At 43.3% G+C, this 19,671-nt stretch overlaps 1 protein-coding gene across 1 annotated transcript in view; it reads left to right on the forward strand.

The window, feature by feature from the left end:
* LOC126094708 (probable cytochrome P450 6a13) overlaps window positions 1-19,671 on the forward strand; it is a 125,052-nt gene that overhangs the window by 33,624 nt on the left and 71,757 nt on the right. Inside the window, exons 2-3 of the mRNA XM_049909241.1 lie at window positions 6,319-6,652; window positions 15,838-16,075. Coding sequence (XP_049765198.1) covers window positions 6,319-6,652; window positions 15,838-16,075 — 572 coding nt within the window. The remainder of the gene's footprint in view (window positions 1-6,318; window positions 6,653-15,837; window positions 16,076-19,671) is intronic.

A 19,671-nucleotide genomic window follows, 5' to 3' on the forward strand; every position in this document is an offset into this window, starting at 1 on the left:
AAACATTCCCAGGTGTCAATTAACGACCTTGTTGATGAGACCTGGCGGGTGTGTCGAGGGGACAAACATAGTTTTTTGTATGGCTCCAGTTACACTTCCAAGGCGTAAAACACACGCCGAAAGGTAATATTGCATTTCAAGTTTAGAGGGAATATCTTGGAAACGATGACATATAAAACATGGTTTTCATATAAAAGTTGATACGTAATTAATGTTACTGAAAACTGTAGAATCGACTTTCGTAATAATTTGAAATTTTGCAGAAAATCCCACCACCATTAATTAATTTTGAAAAATGAAAACTTTTCTAAATAAAAGAAACTCTTAAGCCAGATACATCCCTTCGCACTAGGGCTGATTTCTGAAATACCATTTCTGGAAAATATGTTGTACAGAATGTGCTGTCGGAGAATTTTCAACATACTCCATTAAAATTTTTAAAAATTCATTACTGTTCTAATTATCTAATATGATAATATTTATTTTATGTTTTGCATTGTTATTTTGCGTTTTAAATTCATACCTCTTTTAGTTTCTTAGTTTCTCATTTTACAGATATGTGTTTTGTTAACTGAAATTACTAAGCACACTACTGGCCATTAAAATTGATACACCAAGAAGAAATGCAGATGATATTGGGCATTCATTGGACAAATATATTATACTAGAACTGACATGTGAGCTGGCCGGAGTGACCGAGCGGTTCTAGGAGCTTCAGTCTGGAACCGAGAAACCGATACCGTCGCAGGTTCGAATCCTGCCTCGGGCATGGACGTGTGTCCTGTCCTTAGGTTAGTTAGGTTTAAGTAGTTCTAAGTTCTAGGGGACTGATGACCTCAGAAGTTAAGCGCCATAGTGCTCAGAGCCATTTGAACTGACATGTGATTACATTTTCACGCAATTTGGGTGCATAGATCCTGAGAAATCAGTACCCAGAACAACCACCTCTGGACGTAATAACGGCCTTGATACGCCTGGGCATTGAGACAAACAGAGCTTCGATGGCGTGTACAGGTACAGCTGCCCATGCAGCTTCAAATCGATACCACAGTTCATCAAGAGTAGTGACTGGCGTATTGTGACGAGCCAGTTGCTAAGCCACCACTGACCAGACGTTTTCAGTTGGTGAGATATGTGGAAAATGTGCTGGCCCGTACAGGACCTGCAACATGCGGTCGTGCATTATCGTGCTGAAATGTAGGGTATCACAGGGATCGAATGAAGGGTAGAGCCACGGGTCGTAACACAACTGCAATTTAACGTCCACTGTTCAAATTGCCGTCAATGCGAACAAAAGGTGACCGAGACGTGTAACCAATTGCTCCCCATACCATCACGCCGGGTGATACGCCAGTATGGCGATGACGAATACACGCTTCCGATGTGCGTTCACCGCGCTGTCGCCAAACACGGATGCGACCATCATGATGCTGTAAACAGAACCAGGAATCATCCGAAAAAATGACGTTTTGCCATTCGTGCACCCAGGTTCGTCGTTGAGTACACCATCGCAGGCGCTCCTGTCTGTGATGCGGCGTCAAGGGTAACCGCAGCCATGGTCTCCGAGCTGATAGTCCATGCTGCTGCAAACGTCGTCGAACTGATCGTGCAGATGGTTGTAGTCTTGCAAACGTCCCCATCTGTTGACTCAGGGATCGAGACGTGTCTACACGATCCGTTATAGCTATGTGGATAAGATGCCTGTCATCTCGACTGATAGTGATACGAGGCCGTTGGGATCCTGAACCCACCGAGTCCATATTCTGCTAACAGTCATTGGATATCGACCAACGCGAGCAGCAATGTCGCGATACGATAAACCGCAATCGCGATAGGCTACAATCCGACGTTTATCAAAGTCGGAAACGTGATGGTACGCATTTGTACTCCTTATACGAGGCATCACAACAACGTTTCAACAGGCAACATCGATCAACTGCTGTTTGTGTATGAGAAATCGGTTGGAAACTTTCCTCATGTCAGCACGTTATAGGTGTCGCCACCGGCGCCAACCTTGTGTGAATGCTCTGAAAAGCTTATCATTTTCATATCACAGCATCTTCTTCCTGTCGGTTACATTTCACGTCTGTAACACGCCATCTTCGTGGTGTAGCAATTTTAATGGCCAGTAGTGTATCTTATTATTATTACAAAAAATAATTACAATAATGATCATCTGAAAGGAACTGTTTTTTTTACACAATGCACGTAAAATGAACGAATTTCTTCTCGTAGTACACACGACAGTGAAGACAATATGAAACCAAATACAGCATGATTTGAAAATGTCACGGGTAAATATCCTGATTTGTATCAGGCGTATTTCAGTACATTGATAAGTCTTGGCGAAGAGAATTGATTAAAATGGTTCAAACGGCTCTGAGGACTATGGGACTTAACATCTGTGGTTATCAGTCCCCTAGAACTTAGAACTACTTAAACTTAACTAACCTAAGGACATCACACACATCCTTGCCCGAGGCAGGATTTGAACCTGCGACTGTAAAGGTGACGCGGTTGTAGAGTGAAGCGCCTAGATCCGCACTGCCAGAATTGACTATATACTGGTGACTGCAGCTTGATTATGTTGTTTCTCAAGTGTAGGTTGACATCATAATGATTCAGTATACATATATATTATGCAGTTGTGTACATGGTATACAAAATACACTGAAGGGCCACAGAAACTGGTACAGGCAAGCGTATTCAAATACAGAGAAAAGTAAAAAGGCAGTATACGGCGCTGTGGTCTGCAAACGCGAAATAAGAATAAAATTGTCTGGCGCAGATGTTAGATCGTTTACTGCTGCTATAATGGCAGGTTATCAACATTTAAGTGGGTTTCAACGCGGTGTTGTAGTCGGCGCGAGCGATGAGTCACAGCATCTCCGAGGCAGCGATGAAGTGGGGATTTTCCCGTACAATCATTTTACTGGTGTACATAAACATCAGGGATTCGGTAAAACATGTGACCACCGACATCTCTGCGGCCGGAAAAAGATCCTGCAAGAACGGGACCAAAGACTATTGAAGAGAATCGTTCAACGTTTCAGAAGTGCAACCCTTCCGCAGATTGCTGCAGATTTCAGTGCTGGGCCATCAACAAGTTTCAGCGTACGAACAACTCAACGAAACATTATTGACATGGGCTGTCGGAGCCAAGATCCACTTGTGCACCCTTGATCACCCCACGACACAAAACTTTACGCCTCGCTTCAGCGCGTCAACACCGAAAAAAAAAAAAATGGTTCAAATGGCTCAGAGCACTATGTGACTTAACTTGTGAGGTCATCATTCGCCTAGAACGTAGAACTAATTAAACCTAACTAACCTAAGGACATCACACACATCCATGCCCGAGGCAGGATTCGAACCTGTAACCGTAGGGATCGCTCGGCTCCAGACTGTAGTGCCTAGAAGCGCACGGCCACCCCACCCGGCGTCAACACCGACATTGGACTATTAATGACTGGAGACATGTTGCCTCGTCGGACGAGTCTCGTTTCAAATTTTATCGAGCGGATGAACGGGTACAGGTATGTACACAAACTTGTGAATCCATGGAGCCAACGTGTCAGCAGGGGACTGTTCAAGTGGGTTGCAGGCTCTGTAATGGTGTGGGACGTGTACGTCCAGATACGACTCTGACAGGTGACACATACATAAGCATCCTGTCTGATCACTTGCATCCATTCATGTCCATTGTTCATTCCGACGGACTTGGGCAATTGCAGCAGGACAATGCGACACCCCAGAACTGCGACACGTCCAGAACTGCTACGGAGTGATTCTAGGAACACTCTTTTGAGTTTAAACACTTCCGCTAGCCACCATACTCCGCAGACAAAACCATTATGGAGCATATCTGGGATGCCTTGCAACATGCTGTTGCGAAGAGATGCTATAAAGGCACATTTGCATGCCGTGCGAGAGTTTCCTCGGAAACGCGAAATCTTCATTAAATAATTAATCTCTGACAAATAAATAAAGCCTATGGCACAGAACTGCAGCGCTATGCCGCCGATAAAACAAAAAACAATTAGGACACTCTTATATTTCATTAAGAAGAAGTAGGTCTGGTAGAATAGCTGGTGCGGGAAGCACGTATATTTTATTAACTGGCACACCGCCATATTTGATGTTATATAAGAACACTGCGAGCTGCAATCACACTAGGCACTGGACCCTGTAAAGATACTATATTTATGAAAGTAAGTTGAATTATTTAACTGTAGGCGTATTCCTTGAATATATATGATTTAACTAACTGTGTAAACTTTTTTGTGTTTAGTAGACAGTTACCTCTGTACGACGTTTTGACATGACTGGCAAGTTATTCTAATATTGACATTTTGAGTCCGCACCTACCGCAGCAGTCTTTGGAAACGATTTAAATACGAAGTCGGATTATTTTAATCACATTTCACGGTCAACTACGAATAACATTGCATTTACGAAAAAGCCATTGTCAAGCGTCTGATTCCAAATACACTCCTGGAAATTGAAATAAGAACTCCGTGAATTCATTGTCCCAGGAAGGGGAAACTTTATTGACACATTCCTGGGGTCAGATACATCACATGATCACACTGACAGAACCACAGGCACATAGACACAGGCAACAGAGCATGCACAATGTCGGCACTAGTACAGTGTATATCCACCTTTCGCAGCAATGCAGGCTGCTATTCTCCCATGGAGACGATCGTAGAGATGCTGGATGTAGTCCTGTGGAACGGCTTGCCATGCCATTTCCACCTGGCGCCTCAGTTGGACCAGCGTTCGTGCTGGACGTGCAGACCGCGTGAGACGACGCTTCATCCAGTCCCAAACATGCTCAATGGGGGACAGATCCGGAGATCTTGCTGGCCAGGGTAGTTGACTTACACCTTCTAAAGCACGTTGGGTGGCACGGGATACATGCGGACGTGCATTGTCCTGTGGGAACAGCAAGTTCCCTTGCGGGTCTAGGAATGGCAGAACGATGGGTTCGATAACGGTTTGGATGTACCGTGCACTATTCAGTGTCCCCTCGACGATCACCAGTGGTGTACGGCCAGTGTAGGAGATCGCTCCCCACACCATGATGCCGGGTGTTGGCCCTGTGTGCCTCGGTCGTATGCAGTCCTGATTGTGGCGCTCACCTGCACGGCGCCAAACACGCATACGACCATCATTGGCACCAAGGCAGGAGCGACTCTCATCGCTGAAGACGACACGTCTCCATTCGTCCCTCCATTCACGCCTGTCGCGACACCACTGGAGGCGGGCTGCACGATGTTGGGGCGTGAGCGGAAGACGGCCTAACGGTGTGCGGGACCGTAGCCCAGCTTCATGGACACGGTTGCGAATGGTCCTCGCCGATACCCCAGGAGCAACAGTGTCCCTAATTTGCTGGGAAGTGGCGGTGCGGTCCCCTACGGCACTGCGTAGGATCCTACGGTCTTGGCGTGCATCCGTGCGTCGCTGCGGTCCGGTCCCAGGCCGACGGGCACGTGCACCTTCCGCCGACCACTGGCGACAACATCGATGTACTGTGGAGACCTCACGCCCCACGTGTTGAGCAATTCGGCGGTACGTCCACCCGGCCTCCCGCATGCCCACTATACGCCCTCGCTCAAAGTCCGTCAACTGCACATACGGTTCACGTCCACGCTGTCGCGGCATGCTACCAGTGTTAAAGACTGCGATGGAGCTCCGTATGCCACGGCAAACTGGCTGACACTGACGGCGGCGGTGCACAAATGCTGCGCAGCTAGCGCCATTCGACGGCCAACACCGCGGTTCCTGGTGTGTCCGCTGTGCCGTGCGTGTGATCATTGCTTGTACAGCCCTCTCGCAGTGTCCGGAGCAAGTAAGGTGGGTCTGACATACCGGTGTTAATGTGTTCTTTTTTCCATTTCCTGGAGTGTAATTAAACGTCGACGTTCCAGATAAGGAGATATTAATTACAACCAAGCACTATCATACATATACAATAATTAATGTTTTATATTGTTTTTTTATTTATTTATTTTATAATCTCCACGCCCTCGTAGTCTTACGGATTTATGGATAGCCCTGCAGGATTCATGGTGTCAGTTGCCTCCAGCACTACTTCAGACATAGGTTGAGTCCATGCTACGTCGTACTGCGGCACTTCTGAATGCTCTTGGATACCCAAGACGGTACCAGGAAGCTGTACCATTTTCGTTGGCTCTGTATTATGTTTCCCTTCTAGCATATCGGTAAGGTCTGCCTGACGTTCCACGAATATGCGTGTTGCTACGAGTGCTGATGTTCTGACGATATTTCTGTGTGTATGTGGGCGTCACAAAGGGCCGTGAAGGTGCAGATGAAAGGCATCCGCGTGGACCCCATCTCGAAGCAGCTGTTCGACGTCGACGACGAGCGCTGGCGCGAGGTGATGCGGCTGTACGCGAAGGGCTTCTCGCCGGCCAGGACGGAGCGGCTGTCCTGCTGGCTGGAGCAGTGCGGCCGCGGCGTGCAGCGCGCCCTCTCCAGGAGGATCCAGGGCGTCGGCTGGAGGGACGTCGACCTGCTGGCCGTCTGCTCGCGCTTCGCCACCGACTCCATCGGCTGCTGCGCCTTCGGCATCGAATGTGGCGCCATCGACGACCCGCGCTCCACGTACCTCCAGCTGGCCCTCAAGGTAAGAGCCGCTGCCCTCTACCCACAGCAAAGTTTATGGTTGCTACTTTTCCGGGGTGGATTGTTTCCCATCATTAGATGGGAAAAGAGGAATATGTATTCGTGGAAAGAAAATAGAATACATAAGACTTCCTGATGACATGGTATTAGTGCGAGAAAGTGAGCGGAAGTGAATAACATGCTGAACGATATGAATGAACCTTGTGTGGAATATGGGATGCAAATAAACACAGCAAAAACAGAGTATGGTCATCACTACAAGACGCAGACTGTCCGATATTAAAATAGTACAATCTACCATTAGCCAAGTAAGTGCATTTAAATATCTTGGAAGCACAATAACTAAAGACTTGAGATGTTACCAGGAGGTGAAAACTTGAATTGTCATAGCGAAGGAGGCATTCAACAGAAAGAAGAGACTCTTATACGACAAATTATATAAAGGTCTAAGGAAAACACTTGGCAAATGTTTTGTCTGGAGTGTAGCACTGAATGGGGCAGAAACATGGACGCTGAGACGAGAGGATGAAAAAAGGTTAGAAGCATTTGAGATGTGGATATGGAGGAGAATGGAGAGAATAAGCTGGATGGAAAGTGTGAGTAATGAAAGAGTATTGGAAACGGTTGGTGAGAGAAGATGTCTGCTGAAGGTTGTAAAAGAAAGGAAAAACAACTGGTTGGGACATTCATTGAGATGGGAGTGCTTACTAGTAGATGCTTTAGAATGATTGGTTTGTGGGAGAAAACTGAGAGGAAGCAGTAGATACAAGATGATAGACGACATAACTGAAAGAGGAAATTATGCAGACCTGAAGAGGATGGCAGAAGACAGGACAGCCTGGAGGACTACCATGTAAAAACCTGCCTTTAGGCAGAACACTGATGATGATGATTCTCCTGATTAAAATTGTTGCGACGTGCCACAAGCTGCATCCTAGGTCCTGAACTAACAGCTGTATATATTCCATTATTCCAATGTCTGTCTTCACTTACAGTCATTAACCTGTAAAGCTCCCTCCCGAACCATAGAGACTACTCCTAGATGTCGTAACACATGTTGTATCATCAACTCCCTTCTTCTTGTCGGTGTTCTCCACACATTCTTTTCTTCGCCAATTCTGTCTTTCTTTAGCTCTTCTGTTCACCTAATTTTCAACGGTCCTCTGTAACATCGCATCTAAAACGCTTCTATTCTTTTCTGTTCCAGTGTTCCCACTGTTCACGATTGTGCGACGCGTACAAGCTTCAAATAATATAGTAATATATTCCTGAAATTCAGCTCAGCTGTAATAATTTTACACGAATTACCCGAAGCAAAGTATGAAAATTTGTGTCGGAGCGGGACAGGAACGCACATTTTCCACGGATCACAAGTGATCACCTTGAGTGATATGAAGTAGGAAGAGATGGACACAGTAATTCGGGGGGAGGGGGGCGTGGAGAGAGAAAGAGAAGAGGAGGAGATGGATGAGGAGAGAGGAGAGTGGCAGAGGGAGAGAGGAAGGAAAGAGGAGGAGATGGAAAGAGAGAGATGGAAAAGGAGAAAAAGCGATAAAGGGCGTAGGAGGAGATGGACAGAGGGTTTGGGAGGAGTTAAGAAATAGAGATAGGGAAGAGGAGAAGGGCGGAGGGAGAGAGATGGGAGTAGGAGATGAACAGCGAGGGAAAGAGGAGGTGGTGCACAGGGAGAGGGGGAGGAGGAGATAGAGAGAGTTGGGAGGAGGGGACGGATAGATAGTGGGGCAGCAGCAGTCGGGTAGACAAGGGGGAGGGGAAGTATGAGATGGACATAGAAAGGTGGGAGAGGGAGACAGACGAATAGGAGATGGGAGTAAATCAATATCCGGGCAACGACAGTTACTCAATTAGTATGCAGGTAAATCATCTACTCCATACTGCCGCATCGAATTAGTTCGGGAATGAGCTAGGCAGCCCAATGAACATATCTGAAAAGCGTACGTCGGCACAAAAGTATTGACGTCACACGCGGTGCCCATAATGAAAACCTGTATTATGAGTTTAAAACTTCATTGAAGTGCCTGTTTCCAGTGTGCCTCGTATTTCGCGCCCAGTCGTCTCCTGAAACACTGCAGGGACTTAGGAACACCCCTCTACATGTACGGCTACGTTAGGAACCCAAAAACTATCTGTGGCCGCATCTGCGACACGTGGAACTGCGCAGCGTCAGATCAGTGAATTCGTCTCGCACCAACACTGTTGCGCCCCAGTGTGGCACTCTAGTCTGCTGGTCAATTGCCATGGTAGGAGCTCTGCACTCTATAGGCGCAACGAATCTGTCCTCCTCGGGCAAGGCTGTATCAGCCACATCACACGGCAACTCCGCTGAGAAAATTCAAGTTGAGCACTACTGTAGCGATCACGGCACAAGTTGAAAGGTGTCGTACCCATCACAACAGGGTTACTTTCTAAAGCGGGATTTTGTTACCCGAGCTCGTTTTGAAGAAGACGAATTTCCATACTTGCGGTGGGAATAATGTTGCGACGATCGACGACTCGTAGCAGTGTTGTTGATCACATTCCAACTAAAATCGGCTTACCAGAGAACAGCTCTAACGGAAGTACTCTATCATTGACGCTTGGACTGCATCATTGTTTGCAGCGTACCTGTAGTATATTTGTAAGTTGATGAAGGGAAACAATCAGTAACGAAAACATAAATAACCGCTAAATACGTGCACCTTTTCGAAACACTCGTTGGTACTGCACACTTAAGCCCACACAGCATGCGTCAGCCTTTATGGACCTTAAGAAACAGGTGCACTCGGCACATAGTGCAGTGTTCCTAAATATTATTAACGAGTTTGGAGTCGACTGGAAACCGGTGATCCTAATTGTAGCCTCCATGTCCGTATGAATTGAAGTGTGAAATTCTAAGGAGCTCTGTCGAATTTTTTTGGAGTCAAACAAAAGTTTCACTAGCTGAATGGAAGTCTCTGTTGCTTTTCAACTACGTTCTCCAAATGATCACTTAATAATGGCCACATAGACCAAAATAAGCTGCCCCTGGTGGAGCAATAAATACATATGGCGTAAGTAGGGAAAAGTTACATACCGTAGTGAAGCCCAGTTCTACGAAAGTATTACAAACTACTTTCTGGGTTACCTAACTGTGCACAGAAAACAACTTATGTTGTTGCTAAGGGATTCCAATATCAATCTAACATACAAGTTGTGGCCTCAGAGAAGTCGTTTTTCGAAATTACAATACGAATTATCATAACTATATTTACACAGATAGCAATTTACAATTAAAGTAAGTTAAGACGTTTAGAGCAATCGACAAAAGAGTATTTGGTTCAGAAGTGGGATCAAAACTTACGCTGAAAAAACATCAACGATCAGATCTGGTGTTTTCATTACTAGCTTCTGAGAATGAGATGACGTGTTGAATGGAATCGACGTCCTACTGTGCGCAGAATTATAGAAGCTAAATTATATAGAGCACCTATAACGGAATTGTCATTAAATATTAAAAAATTTAAAACTTGTAAGTATAAAACCATGAAAAGTATATAATAGTAAATTGTGCAGCAACTAAGGTTGCAAATACCGCACACAACTCGATTTCTATAATCCTTTTCCGTCTATAATCCTTTTCGTCTTTTTTTTATTTTACATCCATTGTTCTACAGCTTTATTATCTTAATGAAAACCTTTATACAACTTACCTACTTTCAGAGAAAGACTCTTATGGTTCTATACTTCCAGTGTTTTACAACCTTGGTATTTTAAGACCGTACTTCAGTTTTAGTTGCTTTATTTCCACTTTTAGATTTTACTGCTTTATGCCTTTTACATTTTCACTCGTCCATTCGTCTACACTTTTAACATATAAACGTAAGGTTTTTACGTAATTAACTTTTTGCCATTTTAAGACCCATTCTTTAGTAGCACTCCTCCCTTGCCACCCTCCGCCTTCCTCCCTTTTGTTTTGTGATAAGTTCCTATGGGACCAAACTGCTGAGGTCATCGGTCCCTAGGCTTACACACATACCTAATCTAACTTAAACTAACTTACGCTAAGGACAACAAACACACCCATGCTGGAGGGAAGACTCGAACCTCCGACGGGTGAGCAGGAGGGGGGGTGGTTGGGGGGGGGGAGTCGCACTAACCGTGCAAGGCGCCTTGGACCGCGGCTCCTGCCTTCTTTCCTCCCTTTCGGCCCCCCTCACTCCATTTTATAATTTTACTATCTTACGTCGTTTACAGTTTACCAGTTCACACATCCATTGTTCTACACTATTAATAGTCGAAGAGAATTTTTACATGTTATATTTTTTCAGTGATGTAGTTGTTAGAGTAAACGACAAGGATAGTGTTCTGCTCATGGGTGATTTTAACGCCAGGATTGGAAATCGAACAGAAGGGTATGAAAAGGTTATGGGTAAATTTGGAGAGGATATGGAGGCCAACAGGAACGGGAACCAACTCTTGGATTTCTGTGCCAGTATGGGCTTAGTTATCACAAACTCCTTTTTTAAACATAAGAACATTCACCGGTATACTTGGGAAGGCAGGGGAACCAGATCTGTCATTGACTGTATAATAACAGATCAGGAATTCAGGAAGGCTTTGAGGGACACACGTATATTCAGGGGAATTTTTGGTGACACTGATCATTATTTAATCTGCAGTGAAATTGGGATTGTGAGGCCGAAAGTGCAGGAGGTCAGGTCCATATGTAGGAGGATAAGAGTGGAGAAACTTCAGGATAAGGAAATCAGGCACAAGTACATAACAGCGATCTCAGAAAGGTACCAGTTAGTTGAATGTAGTCGATTACTGTCATTGGAAAAAGAATGGACAAGGTACAGGGACACAGTACTAGAAGTGGCTAAAGAATGTCTTGGAACAGTAGTGTGTAAAAGTAGGATGAAGCAAACAGCTTGCTGGAATGATACAGCCAAGGCAGCCTGTAAAAGGAAAAAGAAGGCGTATCAAAAATGGCTACATACCAGAACCCAGGTAGACAGAGAAAGTTATGTTGAAGAAAGAAACAAAGCCAAACAGATAATTGCAGCATCAAAGAAGAAATCGTGGGAAGACTTCGGAAACAGGTTGGAGACTATGGGGCAAGCTGCTGGAAAACCATTCTGGAGTGTAATTAGCAGTCTTCGAAAGGGAGGTAAGAAGGAAATGACAAGTATTTTGGACAGGTCAGGAAAACTGCTGGTGAATCCTGTGGATACCTTGGGCAGATGGAGGGAATATTTTGAAGAGTTGCTCAATGTAGGTGAAAATGCGATCAGTAATGTTTCAGATTTCGAGGTAGAATGGGATAGGAATGATGATGGAAATAGGATCACATTTGAGGAAGTGGAAAAAATGGTCAATAGATTGCAGTGCAATAAAGCGGCTGGGGTGGATGAAATTAAGTCGGAACTCATCAAATACAGTGGAATGTCAGGTCTTAAATGGCTACACAGGAGAATTGAAATGGCCTGGGAGTCGGGACAGGTTCCATCAGACTGGACAAAAGCAGTAATCACACCAATCTTTAAACATGGAAACAGAAAAGATTGTAACAACTACAGAGGTATCTCTTTAATCAGCGTTGTGGGTAAAATCTTCTCAGGTATTGTTGAAAGGAAAGTGCGAGTATTAGTTGAGGACCAATTGGATGAAAATCAGTGTGGGTTTAGGCCTCTTAGAGGTTATCAGGACCAGATCTTTAGCTTACGGCAAATAATGGAGAAGTGTTATGAGTGGAACAGGGAATCGTATCTATGCTTTATAGATCTAGAAAAAGCATATGACCGGGTTCCTAGGAGGAAGTTATTGTCTGTTCTACAAGATTATGGAATAGGAGGCAAACTTTTGCAAGCAATTAAAGGTCTTTACATGGATAGTCAGGCAGCAGTTAGAGTTGACGGTAAATTGAGTTCATGGTTCAGAGTAGTTTCAGGGGTAAGACAAGGCTGAAACCTGTCTCCATTGTTGTTCATATTATTTATGGATCATATGTTGAAAACAATAGACTGGCTGGGTGAGATTAAGATATGCGAACACAAAATATGCAGTCTTGCATATGCGGATGAGTTAGTTGTGATGGCAGATTCGATTGAAAGTTTGCAAAGTAATATTTCAGATCTAGATCAGAAATGTAAGGACTATGGTATGAAGATTAGCATCTCCAAAACGAAAGTAATGTCAGTGGGAAAGAAATATAAACGGATTGAGTGCCAAATAGGAGGAACAAAGTTAGAACAGGTGGACGGTTTCAAGTACTTAGGATGCATATTCTCACAGGATGGCAACATAGTGAAAGAACTGGAAGCGAGGTGTGGCAAAGCTAATTCAGTGAGCGCTCAGCTACGATCTACTGTCTTCTGCAAGAAGGAAGTCAGTACCAAGACAAAGTTATCTGTCCAACGTTCAATCTTTCGACCAACTTTGTTGTATGGGAGCGAAAGCTGGGTGGATTCAGGATACCTTATCAACAAGGTTGAGGTTACGGATATGAAAGTAGCTAGGATGATTGCAGGTACTAGTAGATGGGAACAATGGCAGGAGGGTGTCCACAATGAGGAAATCAAAGAAAAACTGGGAATGAACTCTATAGATGTAGCAGTCAGGGCGAACAGGCTTAGATGGTGGGGTCATGTTACACGCATGAGAGAAGCAAGGTTACCCAAGAGACTCATGGATTCAGCAGTAGAGGGTAGGAGGAGTCGGGGCAGACCAAGGAGAAGGTACCTGGATTCGGTTAAGAACGATTTTGAAGTAATAGTCTTAACATCAGAAGAGGCACCAATGTTAGCACTGAATAGGGGATCATGGAGGAATTTAATAAGGGGGACTATGCTCCAGCCTGAACGCTGAAAGGCATAATCAGTCTTAAATGATAATGATGATGATATTTTTTTTATAATTTTAACGTAAGGCCTTGCCTTGCCAAGCTCTTTAGATCTCTACCACTCAACCTACCTGCTTCCTTTCCCTCTCCCAATCATCGCCCCTCCTATTAGCCCTTTCACTCATGTTCCCTTTCCCCGTACCCTCTCCTGTACCTCTACAAGATAGCTGACCGCAGTTGCAAAACACTGCATTCTGATGAGAGGTTGTGACAGACTAGACAGCTTGCTATCACAGCTACTTAGGTAACATTTATATTTATGTACAATTGTGTTGTAATTATTGTGACATGTTATACGGAACATGTTTAGTTCTACGTTGTTTTAGATCTGAAGATGATCCAGAGGTATCTAAACCTTTGAAGTAATTAAAAAGGGCAGCTAAAGAATGAATGAAGATTGTTTTAAATTACACATCTGACAGAGTTGGAGAAGGAAGTTACGGAGAATTTGTGTACGAGTATAGAGCACAAAAAATATCAAATGTGTGTGAAATCTTATGGGACTTAACTGCTAAGGTCATCAGTCCCTACGTTTACACACCACTTAACCTAAATTATCCTAAGGATAAACACACACACACCCAGGCCCGAGGGAGGACTCGAACCTCCGCCGGGACCAGCCGCACAGTCCATGACTGCAGCGCTCCAGACCGCTCGGCTGATCCCGCGTGGCTATAGAGCAAGGCATCACATGGATGTGAATCATGCAATTATGAGGAACCATGAAAGAAGAGTTAAGACACATTTTAAATAATGAAAGGAAGTAAGGTAAAACTGCCATCAACCTGAAGGTTACTCTGAACACCACAGACCATTATTAGCTATGGATTGTAGAAAGTGATACCTCGTTGCCCTTCTCCTACTTGACCTCTCCTGTACATTACAGAAAGACCGGCAGGACTGTGATCCACAGGAAACTTCAACATTTTTCGCTTTAAGAAATATTGCCAGAAATGATAAGGGAGAGATAAAAATCATAGGACTGACTGGGGATCGAATTCAAGACATTAAAGTATGTGGTCTTGCACTTTGCCACACAACTGAAAGAATATGCTCAGAATCGGATGGGCAGATATAACAAGAAGTAATTAATGTCTCTCCAGAATCGACTATGAAAGGAAAACGAAGAAACACTGACGAGAAGAAGTGGCAAGATCATAGGAAATGTGTTGAAGCGTCAGGCGTAGCGGGAACTGTACCAGGAAAAAAGTGTAGGATGAGGCAGACATTGGAATATATGCAACTCAGGCATTAAGCGTGCAAGGAAATGAAGTGATTGGTACAGGATAGTAATTCACTGTGGGCCACATTCAAACCGTCAAATGGTATTTATTACGTTTTAGAGTTCAAGACTTTTGGGTTAGTATACAATGCACTAATGCTATCCGTTAGTATTTTAAACATAGCTGCACAACAGCAACGGTTCCACGTAATAAAATTATAAACAGCCGACCTGTTGCAATGGATAAAGAATTCTTTACCAGGGTTCGTAATTCTGTCTTAAGAGCCATTATTGTCAATTTTAAAGTTCTGACATATATACCGTTTGTGGGCTTCACTAATATAGTAATGTAATTTTTATATTTTGGCTGTATGTGCCACTGTGCGTAACTCTCTCGGCGTAAGCGCCACCTGCCTTTTTGATGTATAACTACATTAATTGTACGAAGGCTCCCATACTGTTATAACGGGAGTGTTAAACGCTTTCCTTCTTTTTATTGTTACTTTACCTAAGGACGTTATTAATACAGATAATTTACACGTTGCTTTTGTACGCCAATTGGCACATGGTTCGCGCCATGAGCGCCACTTGCCCTGGCCGCGGAGTAACTACGCTGGCCGATTACACTCAGTCGGTTGTGAGCTCTGCAACATGCATGTACTAATTTATATTTACGTGACAAACCCTATTCCTAGGGCTATATTTTAATTCTGACAAATGGATCTATGCCAACATTTGTAAAAACGGCGATGGTACATTAGTCCAGTACCAGTCGTCGTTCTCATATTTCTGTAATGCAAGAGCTCTCTAATTTGTGATAAAATCTATTCTTGACTTAAGTTTCATACCTTCTAAGCTATGATGTTCATTGTCCTTAGGCCACCTTCTGAAGAAGACAAATTTAAATTTGTTGAAACCTAGGTAAAGAATTCTTTATCCATTGCAACTGGTCGGCTGCTTATAATGCTATCCATTAGGTTACATAATATTTAAACTGACCAAAGTAAGTTACGATGTAGATTTCTGTCGTAATAAAATCCTCGTAGTGTTTGTAGATATGAAATAAGTAATCTGGAATTCGCAGGCAATGTATCCGACTCGACGAAAAAATTTCGTGGAGTTCCTGTCGATGTGGCGCCCAGAAATCGCCTGGATTTTCTTCTTCGGCTTCTTCACGCGCGACACCTACGACTTCTTCAAGGGAGTCGCCCTAGGAATTCTGCAGTACAGGCAGGAGAACCACCTCTGCCGAGATGACGTGATGCACGAGTTCTTGCAAGCGAGACTGAACGGCCTCGAGTCCGAGGAGAACACACCCACAAGTAAGGCGCATTCAGACTTACGCTCTCGTGTGGCTAACTTGTAATTATTTATATCACACGCTACATCGCCGTTTGGCAACCCATCATTATCCCCGCGCAAATATTAACCGCCTGGTAGGAATAAGAAATAGCTTAATGACTTGTTACAAGTACTCTGCAGATGGTATGCTGTCAAAACAGTAAGAAGGCATGAAAACAAGTGACGTGAAAAAATCCATTTTCACAATAACGTAATTACAGGGAAGATATCAAAACAAATTTTTGAAAAGCCCATGTTATTTAACTGGATTAAAATAAGAAAACAACCATGAGTTTTGTAAAATATTTTACATAAACAAATCGAGACCCACTGAAGACGGCACAGCTGTCGAAAACTGTTTGGATAAATAAAACATATGAACACTGTGTCTTACATGCGACGGAGTAAGAACATTTAACTGGAAAACACGGAAAGAAAGTTAACAGGAGCTTCCAATCAGAGTGAGATGACCAGTGAAAATTTTTACCACGTTATTAATCGTACGGAAATATCCTGCTTGTCTGTAGCAAGTGCCATATTTATTTGGTTACCTGAGCACGCCCTCAGGTTGACTCAAGCTATTATTGCCATTAATATATCCACTTCTCATTTCCAAACATTTGTGCTTGTGGTCCTGCGATAGGCTGCGTGGAAATAACATCACTTCCGTGGCACAGTTTAATGTAAATGCCTTTCTTGTTACGTAAGTACATTCATTTTGTTTCAGCTAATATAATTATTGTAAGTACCCCAGCGACAGGATAAGAACCTATGCCATTCCCCTGTGCTGTTATTCTGCATACCCAATGAGAGAACTGTGCTGGTAGTATTTGGAAGTCGTAGATGAAAATATGAATTAAAATGATTTGAGTCAGGAATGTGGAGCATGATCAGATAGCATAACTGTACAGTATCCTGATTCCATTACAGGTCTGGTAGAAATTTTCATTAGTCATCGCATATACTTGGAATTTCCGACCGATATTAGCTGTTGTAGCTTCATATCGTGTCATCTTCATTGATTCATCACGATGCCTTCATTTAATATCAGTAAATAGGCTTTCATTTACTGATAACGTGCATACATAAATATTTTCGTTTGTCCCGAAAAACGTTAGGTATCACTACGGTTACAGTGGAAGTAACAGTAGTGGACCTGCCTGGGACCATAACGAGAGTAAGAAAGAACCTCCGTTCAGTAAAAATTGTTATTGCGCTTTCCGTTATACTTCTTTTAATGGTTTGGTCTACTAAGGACTACATGACTAAGTTTTCCCTTCCTTTTACTCTTTTTTTTCATACCAACAATTTCTCATTCTTTTCCTGTGTTTTTCTCTTCTTTCTTCTATCTATTTGACGCCTGTGTTTTTTTATTTGTTACTCCTGAAAGCCTTTGAAACTATTTACTTTCTCCCATATCTTTAAGTTCTTTGATCTATGTCACTGATGTTTTTCTATTTCTGTCACAAAAGTTAAAAATCTTCTTGTTTTAAATTCTTTCTTCATCTAATCTTTTTAGGTGTCCACTGAATACAACACTTGACTTCCTCAATGTGTCTAATATTCAGTCAGTTTTTTCATCATTTTCTTTATTACTTCTTAATTTACTTTCCACATTTTCATATTACACTGATGTGATATACGTTATGGGGTATGTCCTAATATCGTGTTGGATCTCCTTTTATCCGACATGGTGCAGCAAATCGAAGTGCCACGGACTCAACAAGTCAATGGAAGTCCCCTGAAGAAATACTGAATCATGCTGCCTCTATAGCTATGCATAATCGCGAAACAGTTGACGGTGCATGATTTTGTGGACGAGCTAACCTCTCTAATATCTCTCGTAAATTTTCGATGGGTTTCATGTTGGGCGATCTGGGCGGCCAGACGATGTGCTGGAATTGTCCAAAATGTTCTTACAACTAACCGCGAACGATGTGACCCGGTGACATGGCGCATAGTTCTTTTGGAACACGAAGTCCATGAATGGCTGAAAATGATCTGGAAGTAGCCTAACATAGCCATTCCCTGTCAATTATCGGTTCAGTTGGACCTGTGGAACCAGTCCATTCCACGTAAATACAGCCCACAGCACTCTGGCATCACCAACAGCTTGTACAGTGCCTTGTTGACAATTTGGGTCCATGGCTTCGTGGGGTCTGCAGTACACTCGAACCCTAGCATCAGCTCTTACCAACTGAAATCCGGACTCATGTAATCAGACCACGGTTTTCCGAAATCGGGACTCATCCTAACAGACCATGGTTTTCCAGCCGTCAAGGATCCAACCGATATGCTCACGATCCCAGGAGAGGACCTGAGGGCGATGTTGTGTTGTTAGTAACTGTACTCGCGTCGCTCGTCTGCTGCCATAGCCCGTTAACGCCAAATTCCGCCACGTTGTACTCACGGATACATTCGTTGTACAACTCACATTGATTTCTGCGGTTATGAAATTTGGTATTCCCGGCACACTCTTGACGCTGAGGATCGCCGAATATTGAATTTTGTAACGATTTTCAAAATGGAATGTCCTATGCGTCTAGCTGCAACCACCATTTCGCGTTCAGGGTCTGTTAACTCCTGTCGTTCGGCCATAATCACGTCGACTGAGTACAAAGGATAACTCCGTCAATGCACTGCTCTTTTATAACCTGTTTACGCGACACTGCCAGCATCTGTATTTATGCTCATAGCTATCCCATGACTTTTGACATCTCAGCGTATGGTCCCATAACTTCCCTGTTTACTTTCGTCTGCATGTTTTCTATTTCACCTAATTGTCTAGTTGTATTTATCGGCAGGCATTCCGAAGCATGAAGGCATTCAGATGTAAAAACATTGTGGAATTGCCGGAGTTTTACATTTATGGAAACCTTAAAGAGGTTTTTTTGCTAACCGAAAAGCTCATGTTAAGATAGTTTCCTTCTCCAAAGAATATGGTGGTACTGTTTCAGATAAGTATTTAAATTTTGTTGCCTTTTTCATTGTTTATATAAGCAGTTTCTATGTGTTTCAATGCCACTTCGCATCTGTCACATACTCTGTTTTTTTCAAAAGACACATGTAGGTCTGGTTTCGTAGTTCTCTCTTGTAAGACATTTACCTCCATTTTAAATAGATTCAGGTATGATGGAAACATCGTCCGCAATCTCCAAGCAGTCAACAGCCAGTTTATCTCTCTCCAGCCCAATTATAATTTTATTAAATTCCTTCTCCTTTCATCATTATTATTATTACATTATATATTACCTCTCTACAGTGTGATGTCTTAGCTACATGTAGAGGCATAATTTACTTTTCCATCTGTACAATCAGCATGAGGTAGCTAAGACTGTGTCTCGTACATACATCCCGAAAGGGTAAATAGACCAAGCCGCAGTTTTCATGAAACTGTAGAGGAAAATGTGGCGAATTGTCTACATAAGCAAGCATCTTTTAATTTTTACAGCTATCGAATTATGATAATTTTTTCAGTGGAATTGTATACTATTTGAGGAGTGTTTTATAGTCCTAAGCTATGATTGACAAATAGTAAGAAGGTAACAGCGCCTCAAAGTACTGACACATTCATGAT

The sequence above is a fragment of the Schistocerca cancellata genome, chromosome 8 (assembly GCF_023864275.1).
Source record: "Schistocerca cancellata isolate TAMUIC-IGC-003103 chromosome 8, iqSchCanc2.1, whole genome shotgun sequence".
Taxonomy (NCBI): Eukaryota; Metazoa; Arthropoda; class Insecta; order Orthoptera; family Acrididae; genus Schistocerca; species Schistocerca cancellata.